Source organism: Apteryx mantelli, chromosome 1, assembly GCF_036417845.1.
Source record: "Apteryx mantelli isolate bAptMan1 chromosome 1, bAptMan1.hap1, whole genome shotgun sequence".
NCBI classification, from domain to species: Eukaryota; Metazoa; Chordata; class Aves; order Apterygiformes; family Apterygidae; genus Apteryx; species Apteryx mantelli.
In genome coordinates, this window is record NC_089978.1 from 76,215,746 (window position 1) to 76,240,032 (window position 24,287).

The window sequence follows — 24,287 nt, forward strand, 5'->3', positions numbered from 1 at the left end:
GAGAGAAAAAAGAAATTCACTTCAAAGTCTCTTCAGAAATTCACCTAACAATGGAAATAGCATGGATGGAAATTAAAGAATTCAGTTTTATTAATGACCTAGAAAGATACAACATTGGCTATGCCAAGGCAGACATCACTTTCTTTTCTGAAAAGACATGTTGCCTCCACTTCAGCTTTACCAGGCTTTCTAAACAAACCTGGAACGCCACAACGAAACTAGTCAGTGAAAACAAACGTTTTCAGGACATGCTAATTTCACAGTTCACACCTCCTGGTCATAAAGACATTTTGGAGGTACCCCACATTTTATTCACTTTCTCCGAGCATCAGTAGCTCAGAGCAATATCTACAAATGGATGATTAATGTATAACCATCATAATCAATCCTAGGAAAAACAACAGAGTGGCTGCCGCTCAGAGCAAGAGTTATCTCATGGCTGCATTCAAGTCTCTTAATCCTAGTTAGGCAGCAACAAAATAAAAATCTTCAATGAAAAGACATTAAAAATGAAGATGTTAAATACATTAGATTACTATGCCCAGGTAGAGAGCTAATTCTCTCTCTATTGAGTTAATTTCTAGTAATGTTCTTTGAAAACACTGAAAAACATAGTTTACGGATATTTAACTACCTTTTTCAATATATCTTGCTTGAAGGAAATAAGGATATCCAAATAGTTAGGCACCTGACACTTTTAAGATGGGAAGGCTTAACTGTTTGGGTTTTTTTTAATTGTTCCAGAAGACTTAGAAGGTAAAATGCGTACGTGCCTTCTGCATACTAGAGGTAATAGGTCAGAGAGCAAGTAGAGCTTTGTATTCATCTAAGGATTATGAACAGATACATCTAAAGCACTGTGAAAGGAACTGTAAAATCAGTCTGCCTGCATTCAAAACAGCATAATTCAAGCAAAATTGTAATCGTGATAATACCCGCAATTCTGTGCTTAGACTGTTTGGGTACACCTCGGCAGTACTGCCAAATGTGCAGCTGTCCCATCTCAACAGTTCTTGCATTCTGCCCCTTTGCGAAAGCCAGGTCAATTCTAGATCCAACTACAGCACCTCCTTGTTAGAGCCAATCCCATGAATTTAAAAACATCAAATAGAGTACCATAACAATGGTTTAATTTTCTTTTAAAGACTGTATTTTGACCTTTTCATTTGATATCTGTATTCCAGAATTTTGGCTCAGATTTCAAGCTTGCTCTGCATTCTAAGAGGCTGATATTTTCTTAAGTAAAAGGAGAGTTTCTTATGTAATCACTTGACATCAAAAGCTGGAGCTGTAAAGAAAAGCAAAGCACTCCAGACTGCAGTATTAAGATCTCTCAACACCACTTCCTCAATTTCTCACAGCTTATTTGTTTAAACAGTCACCATCTCTTTTCTAACCTGCTCTGATTTCATAGTCTGACACTGCTTTCCCTCCAAGTTACTGGACCCTTTTTGCTGTTTCTTGTAAGTGCTTAAATCTATTTTGCCAAAAATATCAACCATGTTGCTGTAGATGATGTCTGTAGACATCTTACCATGCTGAATTCTAACCCCTTCTGCAAGACAGAATTGGGAAGAAAAGATAAAAGCTGAACAAATAATGTTTTAGTCATTTCCTTTTTCAAGCTTGTCCATGTTTTTCTTTTAACAAATCAAGAAACATATGCAAGACTTGAACATGCCCATAGTGACTTCAGTATTTTTAACATACAGATTTTTATAGTACCTATCAATTACCTAGAGACGATATATTTTTTCAAGATGCCACCTTAGTAAGTGGACTGTATATTTATATATATGTATGTATTATATTTTATATATTATAACATAAAATATTGTTATATTCAAATTGTATCTATATATTTACTACATATTTTACATATATTTATATATATTTTTAAGGTATTCCCCCTTCAACAGGATAGATGAAAAAAGTCTCCTCAAAAGCTTGACAAATGCTTTAAAATTGGTTTTATTTTATATAAATATTACTCTTTTTTAGACAAATAATTTCCCAAAGTTTAACAGAGCAGAGAACTGGCAGTAACAACTACAGCAAATGGTGTGAAAAATAGTAAATCAATAATTAGCTGAAATCCTAAGCACTGATTTCAGTCTCTATCTCAAGTGACTTACTTAGAATAATCACATAGTAAGTTGTGGCAGAACTGAGCTATGATTTTTGATATATTAAATCAGTCTCACCTCTCCAAGCAAAAAACTTCAGGCTTCTGTGCTTCTTGTGATCCAATAAAAATAGAATAGCGATATCCATGAAATTTTGAAAAGTGCTTTGCAATGTATAGAACACAACTTGGAATGAATGTAGAAATACATAGTTAGCTATATTTTAATAGAAGTATTTACTTGAGCTTTATCTTCACAGTGTTTATGACTCTCTTGATGGAGAGACCCCTGTTTCTCCGTACCACATGATTCAGGGTAGTTCACATCACATTGCTCATAGTGAACCCCTTTTAGAGCAGATCAATATGCCCACACTAAAAGGCACACAGAACATGCCCTAGCTTGCTACCTAGCCCACAAGTATTTGCGCACAGACCTCTCTGCCCCACAAGGCATGCTATATATAATTATTTAGCTGCTTTGGGTGCACATGACCGTGCCAGTTCCCATTGTGGCCTTTGCTTAGGATGCACTGTTGACATTCAAATGACATTGCTTTGGGCTGTGTTTGAACTCTTCAATTTAAAGCTCTCATGTCATGTCCCTGTAGAGGCCAGACAAATTTTTCCAGTTACGAAGCATTGCTCCGAGAGGTCTGAGATAGCCTAGGACTCCTCCGCATTCCAAGGGGCTCTTCTTGGTGGAGGCATTTTAATAGTTCTTTAACCTTCAAAATTAACATTTCCTCTAAATGTGGCAAGATAATGAAAAACCAGAGACTCACAGCCTCTCTTTGTGTTTTTATAACATGATGCCGAGAGTGAGTGCTGCACGGAAGAGGGGCAGCACATAGGCATGAATTTCTGCTGGAACAGTGCTGAGCATTATGGTAAAAGCAAGGAGCTTTGCACACTCTAATTTGTACTTCCTCTTTTAGCAGTTCCTGGAATGTCCTGAACATTGAAGTATTTCCAGTACATTCGCATGGGTAGAGATACACGGAAGGAATATCAGGAACAACACAGTGAGAACAAACGAAGGGAAAATGGCTGCTGGAATGAAGTGAGGAGCATCCCAAACAGTGTAAATGCACCCAAACAATACCATCATACTATCCCCTCCTTGCATGCACAAGTTTGAAACAGTCTGCATATTAAGATGTTATAAACTATATTTCTATAGCTTACTGCTATAAGCTATCTGCTATAAGCAGATATAGAAATTTAGAATCATAGAATAACTTCAGCTGGATTTCTGGAAGCCATCTAGTCCAACCCCTTGCTTAAAGCAGGTCTAATTAGATCGGGTAACTCAGGACCATCTCCAAGGACAGACATTCCACAAGCTCTCTGCACAACTTGTTCCAGTACTTGGCCACCTCATGATAAAAGAAAAATTCTTCATATGTAATCAGAATTTCCCATGTTCCAACTTGTATCCACTGCCTTTCATCTTTTCACCAAATACCTCCAAGAAGAGTCTGGCTCCATATTCTCTGTATTCTCCAATCGCGTAGTTGTAGACTACTGTACAATCTACAGTCTGTAGACAGCAATCTACAACACAGATGCTCCCTCTAGGCCTTCTCTTCTTCAGGCTGAACAGACCCAGTTCCCGGAGGCACTCCTCATATGTCACGTTCTCCAGCTCCCTGACCAACCTGGTGGCCTCTGATGGGCTTGCTCCAGTATGTCAATGTCTTTTTTATAATGGGGAGCTCAAAACTGAACACAGTACTCCAGATGTGCTCTCATAAGAGCCAAATAGAAAAGGATCACTTCTGTCAACCTGCTGGGAAGACTCCTCCCAGCGCAGCCCAGGATGTTGTCAGCCTTCTTTGCCGCAAGGGCACAATGCTAGCTCATGTTCAACTTGTCCACAAAACTCCCAGGTCCTTTTCAGCAAAGCTGCTTTCCAGCCAGTTGGCCCCAGCCTGTGCTGGTGCATGAGGTTATTCTGTCCCAAGTGCAGGATCTTGCATTTCCCTTTACTGAACTTATATAAGGTTCTTGTCAGTCCATTTCTCCAGCCTGTCTGGGTGCCTCTGAATAGCAGCTCTGCCCTCCAGCTTGTTGACCACCCCACTCCCACCCCCCAATTTGGTGTTGTCTGAAAACTTGCTGAGAGCGCAGCACTGTGTCCTGTCATCCAAGTCATTAATCAAGGCATTAATCGGTATTGGTCACAGTACTGATCCCTAGCAGATGCCACTAGTTACCGGCCACCAGCTAGACTTTGCGCCACATACCACATCTCGTTGAACCTGGCATTCCAGTCAGTTTTCCATCCACCTTATCATCCACTTATCCAGCCTGTATCTCATCAGCTTGGTAATACAGAGAATATAGGACACTACCAAAATCTTGCTAAAATCAAGTTATACAACATCCACTGCCTTCCCCTTGACCTCATCATAGAAAGCAATGAGGTTGGTCAGGCATAATTTGGCCTTGGTTAACCAATGCTGGCTGCTTTCAAGCACTTCTTGCCCTTCATGTGTTTAAAAACAGCTTCTGAGATGATTTGTTCCATAATCTTCCCAGGGACTGAGGTGAGGCTGATCAGTCTATAGTTCTCTGGATCCTCCTTCTTGCCCTTCTTATAGATAGGTGTGGCATTTGCCTTTTTCCAGTCATCAGGAACCTCCCTCAATTGCCTGTCCTGACTGTCAGCTGTCTCAAGGCAAAGATCAGTGCAGTCAAGCCACTCCTTTGCACAGAGAGCAACCCGTCCTCCTCATCTTCCCACCCTGTCTTTTCTGAAAAGCCTGTATCCCTCCATAGCAGTACTCCAGTTATGAGAGCTATCCCACCATGTCTCCATATTCCCAATGAGGCCACAGTTCTGCAGCTGTGCATGGACTTGTAATTCTTCCTACTTGTTCCCCATGCTACACATATTTGTGTACAAGCCCCATTTGGGATATGCCCCATGCTGTTTTTACAGAGGAGGTGTGAGAGCCTCCACTGGCATGCTGTCTCCAGGACACATCTACTGTGTCCCTTGTACCTTTGGTTCACTTCAGGTCATGGTAAACCTCCCACAGTATGCCTAGTTTAAAATCCTCCTCACAGGGTTGGCAAGCCTGTTTGCAAAGACACTCTTGCCCCACTTTGTCAGAAGTATCCCATCCCTGCTCAGTAGCCTTTGCTCCTCAAAGAAGGTTCCAAGGTCATAGAAGCCAAAGCCCTGCCTGCAACACCAGCCATATAGCCAAGTGTTGACCTGCTGGATAAGTCTACTTCCTCTTGAGCCTTTCCCCTCACTGGAAGGATTGAGATGACCACCTGGGCCCCCATGCCCAGTAAAAACTTTTACCCCTCCGAGCTCTGTAGTTATTCTTGATATGCATCAGGTTACCCCTAGCAGTATTGTTGGTGTCCACATGGAGGACCAGCAAAGGCAAGCTCCTCCAAGCAGCAAGCCCGAGGGCAAGAAAAGCTTAGGCAGTCTCTCTGCAACAACATGGATCCTGGCTAACAAGCCTCCTGAGACAATAGGTTAGAGCAGCAGATAGCTGCCTCCATCCCCTGCAGGAGGGGGTCTCCAGTAACTATCATGTGCCTTTTCCCCTTCATGCGAACATTAAGTTCAGGCTCACATGGCCCTGAAAATTCATCATTCCCTGATGGGTCTTCTTTGTCCTCACCGGCACCCTGGGTACTGTGCATATTCTGAAGTTACAGATCTGCAGGTGGAGCAGAAACCTTCCTCCTGCTGCCAGAAGTCACAAGCTTCCGCCTTCTCCATCTTTACAGCTATCCCCCATTACCCATTTAGCCAGGGCCTCCAGCTGTCCCTCCTTCCTTGCTTTGTGTGGTTCAGGCTCTTAACTTTGCAGAGTTTCTGCACAGACCCTGTCAATCTCCTCTTCATTTTTCCTGATGGTACACAGCCTGCTCATCTCTCCCCGCAGCTCCTTCCCTTGGAAACTCAGCACAGGGACAAGAGCACACCTCTGACAGGAGAGGCCACTGCTGCTCCCAGCCCCAAGGAAATGCATTAGCCACTCACTGCAGGTCCAGATCTAGACAGTGACATCCACCTGCTGATGCTCCCCCCGGGCCAAGGCCTCCGATATGCCAAGAGCATTTGCATGAGCTGATGCCAGAGAGTGTGCCCTGCAGCAGGTTGAGATCATCACTGCATCCAAGAAGTGCGTGCAATCTTGAGCAGAAATGTGGGACCTCCTGCACACCAGCTGTGTTAACTGGTGCTTCTTCAGGAGCAAATAAATAGCAAATGGAAGCTGTTTCAAGGTGTCTGCCACTCTAGCCACACAGAGGAGAGGCTTTGCCCATCCCTGACCCTGCTGGGTCCCTTCTTGCAAGACTAAGAGCCCACCAGACCACAGCTGACTTAGCCTGTGAACACAATCACTGCCATGCACTCCCACTGCCCATGCTGCCCTCACAGCAAATAGCATTTTTATTGGAATGTATATGTAAAACAAACATTGAGAAAATCGTTCAGTGGATAGTGTTCTGAACAGCATGCACTCTAAATACAAAATTGGTTATATTTTGATATATATTAATATTACTGTTTCACTAGTGTTTAATAGTTGAATATACAGCATATAAAAACATAACAATTTTGAAAATCTATTTTCTACAGGTTTGTATTTTTCCCAGCATATATGTTTAATATTCTCAGATTAGGTTTGCATATTACTGTGATTTACTAAAAGCAGTATTGTTTTAAAAGCTGCACTAAGTACCAGAGATGATGTGGGAACCTTAGGACAATAGTTCAATAACAGGTCACAGAAAAATACTAACAGCCTGTCCTTTTTATTAGATTTATCCTGAAGTTATTTTTAGGTTGTAAAAGACCATTACAATCGTTTAGAATTACCTATGGTCCAGGCCACAGAACTATGCAATACAGTTCTTTGTCAGAGTGAGGTTCTGAAATAATGTAACACAACTTCTTAAATGTATAGTGGTCTACCAAAAAAGAAAAAGAAAAAAGGATGTTTGGCATTGCAACACTGATAGATCAAAAATATATACCTTTGCAATTACTGATTTAAAGATTCTGCATATTAGGAAGAAAGTCAGTCCTGGACTTCTGTAACAAATTAATTAGGCTCATGAGATGAAATAAAAACTAAGATCTTATAAATGGATATCTGATACTTTAGAAATGGTGTTATTATATTAGGAGTAATTTGCAGTAACACAAGGAAACACTGCATTATACTGAACATGAAACAGAACAAAGTCACAGTTGTACATTCATTCTTTTCTTTTTATAAGCAAACAATTTTGCTCCTTTTTGAGCAAACAATTTTGCAGTTTGTATTTTTTAATATTGTTTGTTTAGTACAGAATAAGGTATATAGACACACTCAAATATACTTTTATATTTAAATTTTATCTTTTTTATCTCTTTATCCTCAATTATTTCAAAATTTACATATGACTAGACAAGAACATTTTAGCATCATCCACTGAAACCTGACAAAATTACTTAAATTTATTTAACTATTAGTCACTGAGATTGAGATGACTCACAAATAATCAGATTAGTGCTGAAATCAGCTAAGTTTTTCCTTGCAATTTATAGGACTCTCAACATGCAGCATTACCGTTTCAGGCCATTCTCATACAAACCAACGTCTGGATCAGTATCCAAAGAGAAGTCCTCAGGAAATGTGAAAAAAACAGAAGATAATACTATTTTTGAGACAAAATTGGGAGCACTTCTGGTCAGTGAAAATATAGTAGTACAGCATTTCTACAGCAGGAGATAATAGTAATACTGTTTGCCATCTAAATTCACCTCATTGCTTCTTTATAATAACCTACACAAGACATAAAGCTATAGTACAAGTCATCATTCCATAATTTCATACCATAATTTAAACTGAATGAAATCTCTTTAATTGAAGACAAAGTTTTCAAGTTACAGTTCTTCATCCACTGTAGAATCAATCTTGCATTTCATTTAGTCATATCCCACTACTCTTCAGTATCATCTTTATGGGGCTTAGGCCCCACTGCTTCCAGTTATGTTAGTGCCCCAGACACAAGTGTTTATTGTAGCTGTAAAAATTTCCATTCATGAAACTATGACAGTAAAAGTTTGCAGCTACACAGGATCAATGTTATCAAGGCAAAATACTGTATACTGATTACTCACAGGCTGAAAACAAGAATAAAAGGCCTATTTACATGGCTTGCAAACCTGATATCTTTTAAGTTTCTCTAAGCCAGCATTTTCTGTGGTTGATAGGGAAAAAGAGTCAGTCTTCCTGCAGAGTGTCTCCTGTGTTTCTCAGTTTGTCAGCTTTTATTGACACACTCAGTAGTCTCTGACCCCTCACTCAACAGATCATTCCCATCCTGGCATCTCTGAAATTTTTGATTCTTTCTGGCGGGTCATTTTTTATGTTCTCTGCTAAAAGCAGTAAGCAACTCTAATCAGACAAGTCCTCACAGAGCTCCATATTGTTCCCTCAGAAAGATCTCATTTCTATAGACTCCCATCTCTTGTTCAAAAAAAAAAAAAAAAAGACAGATGTACACATCAAATTAGCCTTTAGTTCACTGACTCAGCTAGGAAATGCAAATCCCTACTGTGTCTACACATGAATGAGATCCTTCAAGCATAGCAGTTCTATAAATACATCACTTCCTTCTTCTGACAATTGCATTGATCTGGAATGTTACAAATTATTAACAAATGAATAAAGAGCTGAAAACATCATTATGCCACTGTATAAATCCACAGTTAGCCTATACCCTTGAATGCTGTGTGTACTTCTCTATCCTAAAACTCTATAGCTGACTTGGGAAAAGGTACAGAGAAATCTGAGCAAAGGCATGAACTAGCTTCTGCACAAAGAATAATTGAATAGACAGATTATTCAGCCTGGAAGAGAATATGGTAGAAGATCATAAACAGAACTGAGAAGATAAACAGGGGATGATGGTTGTTTTTAGATTCAAGGACTTGGAGAATCAAATGAAATTAGCAAGTAGCAGTTTCAAAATGAAGGGGCCATAGTTAATGTACTGTTTAACTGTAGAAATGTTTGCGGCAAGAAACTACGGAATCTGAAAGTTCGCTTGGGTTCCAGAAGTATTGAAGAAATTCACAGATGAGAAATTCAAATAAATAAATATTAAATACAAAATCATCACTTTTGGCTCACAAATACCTAAATCATAGATCAGCAAATACTGACAGAGTGTTCAGTGGAACTATCACTCCATGCTTGCTTGTTCTTGCATTCTTCCCCAGGCATCTACTGCTGGGGAAAACATACTGTGCTAGCTGGACCTTTGGCAGTTCTTACATCATTACCATGGTAGCTAGACAGGCACACTGACATACTACTATATATGTAAAGATATTCTCTTTACCTTACTGGTTGGGGTACTCTGGGCACAACAAAAATATGAAACTTGGATCTTAAGCAAGTTTCATATTAATTAGTTATTTTGTAATTGGTCAAGTTTAAGGAAAAAAAACAAAACTTTTTATGTTATCCTGATTCAGAAGAGGGGAAAAAAATGTTGTTTCCGACCAAATTCTGTTAACTGCTACTGCTGTATAGTTTTAACTTATTTTCCTTTTTACTCTGTAGTTAATAGAATCAGTAAATTATTTCAAAATTTGATTTACTTTTAAAAGGAAAAAAAAAAAAGCAACAACCCCCAAATCAATTTACTTGCATTTTTTTCCTTTGAAACATTAGGATTTTCTACCAGTTGATATTTTGCCATGCTGCATTACTGTCAAATGATAAATCCAAAGGCATACAACAGCTACCTTAAAGGCCCATGCAGCTGAACTAGCTAAAAATTATATCAACATAAAGATCCCCCTTACAAAGGTGAATACTTTTAGAACATAAGCCAACTCTATGCACAATCCACACGACATTAATTTATGCCTTCTCTCATTTCAACACAGCCTTTTTGTAGTACATTCTCAAAAATATAATTGAATTAACACACCAAATCAAAAGGACATTTTTGTTTGGTCAAGGTCTGTCTAGAAATCATTTTTCACCATGAGGAACATTTCATTAAGCAGCCAGAACATTAGCCATGTTGTACAGTAACATCACAATATACAAAAAATATCCTTCTGTACTGGAATCAAATTATTATCTTGCTGACACCAGGAACCCTTTGGTGAAGCCAAGTAAAGTTTACATTTAGAAAGAATAATGAGATGAACCTTAGATTTTCCTAGCTATTTCAAGCTGCCATATTTTTTCAGTGTTTTATGACAGGACATTTGTCAGTATAGTAGCATACAGATAGTCTAATTGATGAGGTTTCTTCATGGTCTTAAACATCACTTTTCAGAAGTTTAGTTTGTCTTAAGTTGGTAAAATCTGTACTTAGAAGTTTGGATTCCCTCAGCCTTGAAGAGCAATTATCTTCCTTCTTGTATGAGCATTAAAGACCTATAAAACCATAGCTGAAAGTTATTGTCCATCTTACCAATGAAAGAGTAAGGAAATATCCTTCATGGTTGAGATAACATTACAGAGTGTGCTTGTGTGTATTTTACTTTAACAGTTATGGATTTCCCATTTTAATTTTGTATATTTAATCATTTTCAGTAAGTTTAAGGCTGTGTTTCCTAAGCTGTGGTAGGTGCCCCCCTAAAGGTTACATAAGGGAACAGGTAAGGACAGTGAAAGGTTAAGAGCTCGCCAGCTTACAGAACTAGAAGCAATATAAGCCAAGTCAGTGTGGTGCTTTGCACAGGCTATTTGGGGAGTATGTGAATAATAGAGTTTACTTGAAAGGAACAGTACAGACAAGGTAGAATGGAAAGTTTTCATATAAAGACTGTCTTTAAAACTGAACTTTCAGCAGTCTAACAAATTGTACAATATTATAATGCATTTATGTGAACTCTGTTCCCTCCTGAAATAAAACTGCTGTATTTACTTTCACAGTAAGACTTAGAAATTTTTAAAAGTGTAATGAGTTTAATGAATAAATGGCAAATTTGAGAAATATTTAAGATAGAAAATTACTGCCTCTAATAAATTTTGTTCATGGAAAACCACTTATAGTTGACAACTAAAGAGTTTAGTATTTAAAACATTTCACTGAACATGCTTTACAGCTAAATAAAAATACAGTGAAGTCTCTTCTTTGAATTAATTGAAATCCTACATGTTTACTAAATGCAGTCAAGGATCTTCTGTTCAAAGCAGCTTTAAGCCATACTTAGAAGCTCATTCTGCAAAGCATAACAACTTGTAACTTACACTAATTTCAGCATCACAAAAAGATGTCAACATCTTGCAGGGCTGAGTTCACGGAACAAGCTAAGGGCACATGAAGCAGGTAGAAGAACAAATTTTTTTAATGTTTTATGGTTTTCATTTTATGAATATGAGGATTTTAGGTGATTTTTTCCATAATCACATTGACTTTTTTAGCCATTAATTTCATTTAATGTATATGGAGGAATACAGAAATCCTTCCTTTCTCACTTTGTCATTAATTTACTTTAAATGACTGAAATAGAAATGTTAATTAAAAAAAAGTATCTAAAAAGAACCTATGTTTGAGGCATCTAAATATGAAATAATGTTTTCCAATAAACAAACAAACAAACCTTTAGAAAAATCATTCATTTTCTTAAAAACCTCAGAAAATAGACTCTCCCAGCTAGCTCTACAGATTCTATGCCTGACACTAGTGACTGTAATCCTATGAATTCTATTTCTTCATTGCACACTTGTTATGGAGCTTTTCATCAAATGGGATCAGGTTTTCAATTAAACAACATTATTCCTGATATGAATACAATTTTGTAACATTTCAACATAAATAAAATGGAGCTACATAATCTGCATTTCCCCTTACTGAGCATTCTTGGTAACACAGAAAACCAACTTCTTTGGAGCAGAAAAGTCATTCCATTTTTTTCCTTTTACCTATTGAAGATCACATAAAGAAAAAAAAAAAGACCTATAGAAGTTTGAAGAAAATCATTTTTAGTCCTCCAAAATGATCTAATATTTGCAAAATTAAATTTTGTCAAGATTGAAGTCCTCAAAAGGCCAGTAAAGACATACTGGAAGGGTGAGAGTAAAGAACCCCGAGAATTCAGTTGCTACAAAATGATATAGAAATAAAAGAGATAATGTAAAGGACATTTTAATTTGAAAAAATGTCAACAGTAACTTACTTCAGTGGCTTTATTTATGTATTTCCCAGATGAGATGTATGAGATGAACAAATAAAAAAAGTGTCATGGGAGTACAAAGATTTGCATAAAATGTGTTTACTCTTCAATAATCCAAAAGGCAATATAAACTATTTGTGTAAAGCACAGGATTTCCACTTGTGCTAATTTGATCTTATTCTACTTGGACTATTTACTGCATTGTCTTTTGAATAGTCTATCTAATTAAAGACGCCAAGGTACCAGGCTGTTTGCTTTTGTATTGTCTTTGAATGAAGTATGGAAGGAAGGTAGTAAAATATATTTTCTTCGAATTCCACATAAGAAATGAAAGAGAATTTGAGAAAAGTGGCGGTTTTACTACTGTTCGGGCATATATTAAACATATAAGATATAAAGAAATATAGATGTTCGTCTCCTTAAGATTATAATGGAACTAAGTTTCTTAAATAGGTCTGTGCATCTGAGCCACTCTCCGAAAAGAAATTTTCTCAGTAGGATAGTTATTTTATTGAATTGATTATTTCCTAGTTGGTTTGAAGGTGTGCGTTCATGAAGTTTAAAACCTAAGCACATTAAAAATGTGAATTCTTAGGGTGTTAGCCCTATACTAAGCCACAAGCGTTCAACATTCAGATTAAGTTTTCCATGCCAGTGGAGGACGGACCTTTGCTAAAGCAACTCTGTCAGTCTAAAGAGGTACCAACAGCCTAATACCTCATGGAATTTTCCTCATGGAAGGTATAAGGAAGGATACACAAGCTAAAGTGACGGACAACTGGGAGGTTTCCAAAGGGCACAAATATATCACAAATACCAAGAGTTAAGAATGATCCACTTCTAGATGGATAACAATATTCTATTATTTCTATGGGTTTTTGTCAATATGAGCTTTTAGAGGGAACTGCACTGTTATCATGGAGATAGCTTAGTCTGTGGACCATTTGTATTGATCTTATTACTTCTAGTACTTTGAGGTATTGCCCTAGATTACAAAGGACATGGTCTTTGGAAGATTTTCTTTACTCCACAATCACCCCAAATTAAATTTAATGTCATACCTCTGTGTGGAAAAGCACAGCATCATTCTAACAGTTCACTATGTGCTATTTTAAACATGAGATGAGTCATTTTATTCCTGTTCATGCTAGAGGCAATTTGGCAATTAGTTTTGGTAGAAGAAATTTGAGGTATCGTCATTTTACCTTTACCAGTAGTTGTCACGAAAAAGGAAAAATATATACGAAGCAAAAATTCTTGGAGGAAATTAATGAACAGAAAGCATAACTTAAGCTGATTTATGTAAATGAATGAAGGAAAATACTACTACCTTTGATGAGACTATTCGGTTATCTGGGTATCTCTGTGGAATGTATGCTTCAGTGCCTGAAGGTGGTTCACGGTGTCCAACATAAATAGTCCGACTGTCCACCCAATTCTCTTCTCCAGCACACTACAGGGAAAAAAAAGGTGTCATCTCAGTTCACTCAGTATTTCTGCATGAAGATGAGTCACAGTCTGAATTATCTAGTCATGTCTCCGAACATCAATGCATACACAGCCATCAATGTATTACCCCTACATGCCTATTTATAATCTCCTCAAGAACACTAAAAGACACAAATATAAGTCAACTGTCAAAACTCTGCCTTAACTGCACTGAATAGCACTTTCCCTTAAAGCAATAAAGGAGCATCCATAAAAAGTATTATTTGAAAAAAGAATGGTTTAAGATTTTTTCAGTCATATTAGATTTTTATTAAGCATTTAGGTGGTCACTACGCATTTCACCACTGACAAAAATCAGTGTTAATTTAAAAAATGTATTTTATATGTGACAAGTACAATCTCATTTTTAAGACTGGCCAGGCATAACTCGATTTTTTACTAGAAACAAAACACTTTGCTGCAAAAGAGAAACCCTGTGTTCTCTGAAATACTAGTAATAATGATTTTTCCAGACACCAAGCAAATTTAAGGGATCACAGATTGCCAGTAAAAGATCTCAGTTTGTCAGCTCAAATCTTTTGCTCTTTAATTAAAGCTGCATCTGCAACTAGAAAAAAATAGATGAGCCAAACTGAAATGTTCATATATTCGCATCTCAAAACCCCCCTACATCTACAGCTCATCTAAAATCAGCACTTGTATGCTTTCAATTCACTGTAAAACTGTAGAATTCACTGCAGAAGAGCGTTTGCATATAAACAAAATGATTAATGTGTTTCTTTAGAATTGTGATGGTATATTTTTTTTTTTTAGGTACTTGGAAAATGCTCATCCCTTAGTAGACAGTTTTACTAATTCTCATCTATAATATGAAAACTATTGCTCAAGTACAGTATACATTTCTAATATCTTGTCCCATACATTGGAAAACTCAGACATTAACTCACTATTTTAATGTCATCATTAGGTCAGGTTTGGAGTTTTATAAGTAAATTAAATATTTAAATGTGTAATCAATTTAAACAGAAAAACATTGCTTTATACTGTAATGTTGCATTTACATATATTTCCATTAAGCATATTAGAGGAAAGCTTCTTTTCTTCATCTTCAATGGCAACATCTATTTACTATATTAAATGCTTCCTGAGAGTGCTCCTGGGCATTGGTGTTATATGGGTGAACTGTCAGAATGCTTTCTAGCAAACTAATACCAAACAATTACTAGGAGCAGTTTGGTAGTTTGCATAGCCAAAGCATCGCTCCCCACAGCAGCTGGATGTAGCTGTACAGCTCTTGACAGCAAGAGTTTAATCATATGGACACTGTCTCTTCTTTTCTAGTTGGTCTCACTGCCAATAGTTGTGAGCACATTTACTTTGCTAGTACAGATACAGCCAGTAAGTTTAACATAAAAAAAAAAAAAAAATCACCTTAGTATTGCCTTCAATGGTTCACTACATGATTATTCCACTGTCTTAAGTGCAACACATACGCCAAGAAGAAACTTCCAACATAAATTATGTTAACAAAGTCTCATAATACCCTGAACACCTGGAGTAGTTATGCTTATAAAACAGTTATCTCTGTGATTTGAATGGTTTTCTTTAGAAAAAAAATGAAACTTCAAAAATACCTATTGTACTCGGATTATTAACCACAGAATAGCTGAATAGTCATGAAGTGAAATGTAGAGTGCAATAAGAAGCTTAAACAAAAGCAACCTTTGCCATCCTACACATGTGCTAAAACTAGTTACAAAGAAACTTAAATTATTATTAATTCTTGCACATTACAGAGAAACAAAGGTTAGAAGCTACCAAAAGGTAGCTTCCAAAGGCTCAGAAGCTACCAAAGACCAAAAATACAAAACTAAAAATAAAGTGAAGAATACAAGTTAAAAAAGCTTGTATTTTTAACCATTCTAATCCAAGACCCCTGAAGAAGAGACCCTCAAGAAACATGATGCGAAGACAAGTTACCTATAAAGGAAGTAAAAATGATAGACCTTCTTAAGACAAACCAATGGCCTAGTCACAGTTACGTTAAACTCCATAACTCTTATTGACTTCAGTGGGAGTGCACGTACAACATTTCTCAGATACCAGATCCCTGCAGTGTGGGCCTGAAAGCAGAATGCAGGTAAGTTTAAAAAGTAGTCTAATTTTCCAGGCAGACAACTCCTTCTGTAGCTCTAATTTGACTTGTTACAGTTCGAAAGCAGGCTGCCGTTCTAACTGTTTAGGCCACTTCTGAAAATCACTTCTGAAGACTATGTAGAGTTGACTTGCAGCAAGTTTAAGTATTTTGGAAGGAAGGAAACTGTAGTGACAAAGTTTCTATATTCTACCATCCTTCTAGGGCAAGAACAAAAACTGGTATCCTTTATCATTCTACTGGCACAGAACACATTTTACCTTTCCAATATACCTGAATGTATAATGCATGCAAATGATTTACTGATGCTTGTGCCAAATAATTCTGGAAATGGAAGAGAGTGTGAGATATTCCTGAATAGTAGATTAGATTGTACAATATACTTATTAGTTTTTCTGTTAAGAAGGGTATTTCAGACATATAAGCAACATGAAGATTATTCCTAACACAGTCAAGTGCCTGAGTTCAGAGATGATTGCATAGGGGATGCACATACAGGCGAATGGGAATTCAGTACATAAATCTTTGAACATCTGGAATAAACCACTCAGCTTCTCCTTCCCTATACACAGGCCCAACCTGACAATATATTTCCTATATTTATTGTGAACTAATCTAAGCAACTTGGTGAGGACATTATTAGTTCATATAAGCATTTTTTTAATTTCACAGTATAATGTGACCTTTATCATGAGAGTTAAAACAGTCCTTTGTGAAATTATTTATCAACCTTGTAAGAATAAAGGGCAGAGCTCTTTACACAGTATTCTCCTACATTACTGCCTACCTTTTAAGCCTGGATGCCCCTAGAGTACTGTAGTAAAACTAAGTAAACCAACTTAATGTCACAGTCCAAAATTTGTATGCCTAATGAAAAGTTCCATAAAATTTACTTTAAACAGGGATATCAGATCAAGACAAACCCTTCTGCTAGCTCAATCAGATCTACTTTTACTTTAAATTGTTAAAATCACCACAAGGGACAATAACATAACTGTAACAATTTTAGCTATCTGCTAACGCAGATTTTTTTTTAATTTTTCAACATGTTAACAAAGAATAGTAAACTAATTTACTTTATTAATCTAATTCAAGAAGTTGACATAAGAACTTCAAAGCCCCAAAACATTCACAGTCCAAGTGTAAATTGTAGAAGGAAGCGTGAGGCTATATTATTCAGTGAGGTAAAACTGCAATACAAAAAGAAATATCATGCATTATTCAGTAAGACCACAAAGGAACTCACTTCTACCAAGCAGTAAAAGATGCTTTTAGGAAAACAGCGCTATATAGCCTTTTTTTTTTTTTTTTAAACAAATTGAAGGTTTGTGGCAACCCTGCATTGAGCAAGTCTATCAGCGCCATTTGTCCAACAGCATGTGCTCACTTTGTGTCTCTGTGTCACATTTTGTACATTGGTTTTTTTAGACATAATGTTATTGCATACTTAATAGACTACAGTACAGTGTAAAGATAACTTTTACATGCACTGGGAAACCAAAAAATGTGTGTGACTTGCTTTATTGCGATATTCGCTTTACGGCAGTGGTCTGGAACCGAACCCGCAATATCTCCGAGGTATGCCTGTATAAATAAACCTTAGCATTATCTGTTTCTATTAATAGCATAAAGCTCAATGTACTGAGACCTAGCTTCATTGGCACATCAGTGAAGAAACATTACTTGGTTTTAGTCTTTCAAGCAGGATCAGCAATACAGAAAGCAAAGACCAGCAAAAGACTAAGTCATCTTTACATAATACATAATAATAGCGAGACTGAATATTATACCTTAACAAACATTTGTCTTTAGGAGAAAATACCAAATATTCATATATCTTATTTTTCAGATTTAAAAATTAAACTCAAATTAGCTTCAGATTCACCTGCATGTTATTCTGCTAATTTTTATCTAAATTTAATTTAAATAAAAATATCTTATCTGAAGAGACAAAAGATTGGCATTCAACAGGTGACAAGGAAAGGATGGTAGGGAGGTATCAGCAGTTTTTCAATCTTTTACAAGAGCGCACCTTATGGTTAATTTGAAAATGCTCCTGTAACTTCTCATAGAAAAACAAACACAATGTGATCAAGTCCAGGAAGATAGTCAACCAAACTGCTCTTTGCATTTTATTTTAGTTCCTTCCTCCCAAAGCTATTTTTAACCCATTAACTAAAACTGAGCATACATATCAGGGTTGTCATTACAGTGGGTAGGTCTTTGAAAAGTAACTGTCCGTGAAAGATTCCAAGTCTTTCCAAATATTTTTAGAAAAGTGATTGGACTTACAGTTTGGGAAATCAGTGGAAACACTGAATGACATTTACTGACTCTCCACTTAAAATACCAATTTGGGCAAAACTAGTAGCAACAATCTTAGACTCAAAATTATATCCTCTCTCCAAATAAGGTAAACAAAACCACTATCAGAATAAGTTAGTATGCTTTAGGTACAGCTGAAAATTCAGCAAAATCTGCACTGGCCAGGCTGGAAATATATGTCATACAATATTCTCTTATTTTTTTTGCTAAATGCTTTCTCAGGCAGAATGTGTATGTTGGAAGAGTAATAAACAGACGGCACACACTAAACATAAATTTGCTAGTAAAGAATTCTCAGAACCAGTTGTAATCTTGCTCAGTCAGGCTATAACTAAGGTTCATTCACATAAATATACTTTGCACTCTTAGAGGCAGAGTTTGGGAACAGACTGGTGTTTCAATAAAACACTACTATTTGATCTCAGTAAAGCAATTAACACTTGGTAAAACTGCACACAAAACACACAGCTGCTCAATCACTTAGGAGTATTAGGATAACAGATACTGACAAGCTATTATCACCCAAAACCTGCATGAACTCCTGAAGTTGCACAGATTGAAAAGCTTTTGCATATAAAATATTTTGCTCTTATCTAACTGGATATGTTACTACAGGTCTGCACTACAAGATGTCCTCAGTTTTTAATTTTTCATTCAGCAGACAGAGAAAAAAAAATCAGTATCTTAAGAAGCTGTAATTCATTAAAGTGAAAAAAAGGAACTCATTTCTAATCTCTTAAGCAAATTGCCTTATTTGTCATACACCATTTTTATCACAGGTACTGAGGTACTGAGAACCTGTTCTTTTACACTTGACTCAGCAGCATTCTGCAGGTAAACCTGCAACCAACTTCCCTAGGGAAACAATGGGCGATGTGTAATTTCATCTAACCTTTCTAAATCCAATCAAATCCACAGTGCTTTTAAAGTTAGATCTGATCTATAAATCACAAAAAAGCAAAAGAACTCTGTAAATTTTATAAAACTGATTTTATCTCTACAGAATAAATCTACATTTTCTCTAAGAACTATTACAAGTAATTGCTAGCAAGTACAACAGATTAAGGATTGAAATAGCACACTTTGCATAAAATCTCATGAATTTGCATGTATTTCTCTGTGGAAATACAGGGTGAAGTTCATGCCCATTAAAAGTATCTTAGTAATTTGGCAAGCTCACTAAGATCTATATAGCGTATCGAATAAGATTTAAGTTTTGTTCACAGCATTATATTAGCCCTCTGTACGGATGAACCAAGCTCAGAATAAAGAGTAAACATAACTTTAAAGGACATTGTTTTTATATGTGTTTCATATGAATACAAAAGGGCACTTATAATTCAAAGATATATTTATCAGATAAATTTCAGGTTTTACCATCTGAGAAAGGACTACCTCAATATTAGGTATTGTAAACTATACAAAACAACTTATTATATGTATCTATAAGCCATATAGACAGTATGAGTAGTTAGTCAGCATGTAGACTTTACTGTTAAACTACTAATTTAATGGGGATACTAAAAGCAGATCTTCAGAGGCAACCACAAAAAAAACAAAACAGCTCCTCTGTCCCAGAAACTCCCTCTACGACATTAAGAAACACCTGTGACAGAATTAACAAATTCCCTACGGGAGATGTCATGGGATGGCAATCTCATGGGATCTGTTGCCTTATATCGTTGCTACAGAGTATTTACTGCTAGATTTCTTTTTAGAAAGATATTTTAAACCCTTACATGATAACTTTAGTCAGATATAATGCTTGAAAATAAAACTCTCCCAAATGCCATTGCCTACAAATCACACAATGTTGGACATCAGTATATGCCAAAGGAGAGGGAAGATAAGAAAATAAACATTCTTTGCCTTCCTTTAGGTTATTTTATTTATGAATCTCAGGTTAAGGGATGCGATTAGAAATAGACTGGTAAGTCTTAACTACAGAAAGTAGTGCTAAGTTGATAAGTAAATTACCTAACCAAGCCATACCTACAGCATTTGGTGAATTTTAATTTTCTGATGCTTCCTTCTGGTATGGACACCTACTACCACCTCCTGTGAGGTTCTCTTGTGTGTGCAGGTAGAAGGGGAAGAGCTTCACAGTGATAAGCTGCACGAAGTTTTGTGACATTTGCTTGGAAGAGGAAATGCAGAAACATGATGATGGAATCATGTAAAGTTTTGTAATGCACACCAGTTAGAACAAATGTTCTGACACAAAAGCAAATATTCCCGTTTTTGTAAAATACCTAACATTTCTGAAAACATACTTAACATATATTTATCTCAACTTTCCAGATCATAACTCCTTGAGTAAGATACTCAGCATAAAGGGTTTCTGAAGATATTCTAATACATCTATATTCAAATAACATCATATCAGTTTGTACAGTTCTAATATAGCACTTTGTCTGATTTGCAGTTTAAAATGTCACATTTAATTGAATTCCATGTAATATATACCTGATTGGTTAAACCATCCAACTTGATGGCTGAAAAAACAGTGATTTGTGTTCCTCTTAAAAAGAGTTATAGTAATTCTTTGTTTCAAATATATATAAACTTACTTAAGTTATTCAAACAAGATAAAGATCACTCATAAATATGCAGTTTAAACTCCAAATACTGCTGGCATGTATCAAAGACTTAAACTGGTCCATTAGGTGTAGCTATATGTGATACTTGTGACAAGCAAGAGAAAATCTTCTGTGTGTTTTTCCTGTTTACTTCCATGAAGACTTGTTTTGAAAGCAATACAGAGGGAAGTCTCCCATCCCTTTCATACATCTGACATTGAACCTATTTCAAGGAAACACTGGGGTGATCTCAGAAAGGTAGATAGGCAAAATATATGAATTACTGGACAGCTGGAAAAATGCTTGTTTCGCTTCTTTTCCTTCTTCCCACTGTAATAATTGTCCCACATTTTGCTCCTTGCTACCTATAATATCAGCAAGATATAATAGGGTAGGGAGAAACTGTGCCTCCCTCTATGTCTCCCCAGCCCCAGCCAAGAACTGCTACATGGAAATCCTTTCAAATGTCTGTCTTGCAATTAGAAAGGCAGATGAGAAACAAACTACACTTTGAGTAAAAGTGATAAGAGAAGCTAGAAGGGACAAGCGTCACATGAGATGCCCAATACTGGGCAGCCTTGGCACTTTAATTAATTATAAATAAAGTTTATATCTAAGTAGCTCCAGACCAACAGCTGAAATTTGAGTTTGTGGAGAAAATCTGCAGCTTCACTTGGTGCTAAAAGAAGCTGTAAGGCAACAAGAACAAGTATATTTCTTGCAAGAAAACAAAGTGGCTCTAAGAATTACATGCAATGCCAGTCAAACTCAGAAAGCTTTACAGATACTTCAGAGTGCAGGTTACTCTACCCTTTTCATTGCTAGGAAAGAACTGTATTTGCAATAATTCACCAAAAAGCTTGCAAAGAAAGAACAAAAATTTTGGTTAGTTTTCTAACTGAAAATTTTAAAATTGCTGTTTTCACAGTATACAGATTTTAAAGAAACAAAGAGGATGCAAGGAGGCAACCAGCAGAATATGTTCATTCAAAAATAAGTAACAAAACCCTAGATACACCAAACTCTCTATTTTCTTTTATGTGGAGATATTAAATGAAAACAAGCAAAAATACCTGTACCAACCTTTTCAAGAGCACAAGTTAATGCATATGGGGGCAAATATTCATGAAATTAGATACAACTAAAATTCATTCATAAGCATTGTTCTTAGAGTAGCTTCAGATTATTGAAGGGGGGGTCATATCCTAATACACACTTTAAATTTACAGCAGTAAATTACTCTACCATCAGCCTTCACGTAGATGTGATCAGAATTGGCCAGAGAGTGATAAAATCCTCTGCCAGGATTTCAGTAAATAATGAGCTCATATTCAATTTATTTGCCATTCTTCTGTTCAGACACTCTTTGAAGTGACACTCTTCAGCAAACAACCATGTGAACTTTCATTTAAGCAGGCAAGAAACAAAATGTACTATTTTTGTACAGTACCTACACTACCAGCAACACGGAGGCAGTCCCACGAAACCTTCAGGCCAAAATCATGCTATGATTTTATTCAGAGAGGAAAGAGAGAAGCAAGGGGAGGAATCAAAGTTCTGGCCAGGTTTCCAGAACAAAGACAGCTTAGAGACATGGATTTTCATATACTTTTTTACACTTAGAACAAGGGATTTCAAAATGTCTCATCTCTGTTAGCTGTTTTCTCGATTGTTCAGGTGAGCCATGGACAAAAATACACATAGTACCTATTGCACTCTGCAGCCTGACATATCTGCTGATCAAGAAGCCTCCCTATTCCTACCTTCCGCTAGAGAAGTACACTGCAGTTTTCCCCCAAGTTAACATCATCCTCTTTCCTTGTAAACCTTTAAAAACAGACATGAAAAGCTTCTGGAATGAACAACAGATGAAGATTTTCAAGATTTTGCTGCCTACAAAAGACCATGAGCTTGAATGCTTGTATGTCACAACAGCTGTGTGAACTAGCTTGATGTTTTAAAGTTTCCCTCCAACTCATGTTACAGTAATCTACTCTTTTTCACAACCAGATAGGCTTTTTACAATCATATTGCAGATATGTTGACTTAGGTTTGTTATCAGAAAGTACTGGAAGGCATCACTTAAGTCTCACAAGTTTATTGCAAATGGTAATTACTCACCGTTGTCACTCGTAACTTCTTAAAGTCAAAAAGAATTTTCATTCCTAAATAGATACACAGCTAGTGACATTTCAATTCTGGCAGAGAGAAGGTGAGAATATATGCTGATACCACAGAATATTCCAACAATTTTAACAATCTGTAAGATGTTCTTAGAAGTCTTCAGGCCACTGAGTTAGACACCTATCACCAAAGAACATGCAAATGTTGTTGCATAGAGTTCAATCTGTAATAACCTAGGGCTTTAGTCCTTATGTTATTATTTATACTGTAAATTCACCAAAGTATTTATTGTAGATGCATTTGTATCTATATATGTCTTTATATATTCATATTTAGCAGATAGTGAACTACAGTTTCTTAATGAACACTGACTTACTATTTAACACGGTTTTCTTTGCTACACAGACAATAATTATGTGAAAGCACATTCAACCCTTAGACTGACAATACATCATTGCATCTGAGAATTTGTTAGTAAATTAAGTTTTATCTTGTTAAATCAAGATGTCAGAATTCAGATTATAAAACATTATGTCAATTTTGGCATAATGTCTCAATAGCATGCAATAAAGTAGATATATTCTAAATATTAGAGGTGTCTAAAGTGAATACCAAAACACAACATTCTTATTACAGTTAGCACCATTATTTATAAAATTCAATTCACAGAAACATGATTGAAAGTATTATTAAAATTACTGAAATAATTTGTCTTGTCTAAAAGGCTTACTATTTTAGTAAAGTCATTCTTTTTTTGTCAAATACTGTTGCAACACTGCAATAAGCCTCTTTTGGGGAGGGTCATCTGAGTCTCAGCTTTTCATTTTATGTCGGTAGCTACACTAACCTGAGCTGGACCCTCATCAGATGCAAATATCCAAAGATAAACAAGAGAGACAAAACAAACTATCACATGGGTGCTGCAGAAATTGGTATGACTGATGTGGTACCTGATAGTCTTCCACACCTATAATGAGAAACCAAAATCCTCTGCAAAATTATCACTGGTTTTCTTTTGCACAGGTGTCATTTTTTTGACAAGTTTAAAACAAAGATCCTTCTCCCTTGATCCAGCCCCCAATTTATTCCTCAGGCTAAGAGCTGCCAGATTTTATCAGCCTACATACCACCCACAGAAATAAACAGATAAGATACAAATGACAAGTTTGTGCTGCATTGCTGGTATGTTTGTCAACAGCCTAGAAACCCTTGCATTAGTCAAAATGACAACACTAATGGTCAAATTCTACTATGTGTAATTACATTTTGCCATATCCCCTGCGGTGTCAGTTACAAATTATATACCTCACTTTGTCCTGTATGTGATTGTTTTTGAGAGCTATTAAAAATAGTCAC

At 36.4% G+C, this 24,287-nt stretch overlaps 1 protein-coding gene across 2 annotated transcripts in view; it reads right to left on the reverse strand.

Annotated features, from left to right (window-relative positions):
• The window catches only part of ATP11A (ATPase phospholipid transporting 11A), a 144,193-nt gene that overhangs the window by 54,046 nt on the left and 65,860 nt on the right, over positions 1 to 24,287 (reverse strand). For both annotated transcript variants that reach the window (XM_067295749.1, XM_067295757.1), the window contains exon 2: positions 13,630 to 13,752. In XM_067295749.1, coding sequence (XP_067151850.1) covers positions 13,630 to 13,752 — 123 coding nt within the window. The remainder of the gene's footprint in view (positions 1 to 13,629; positions 13,753 to 24,287) is intronic.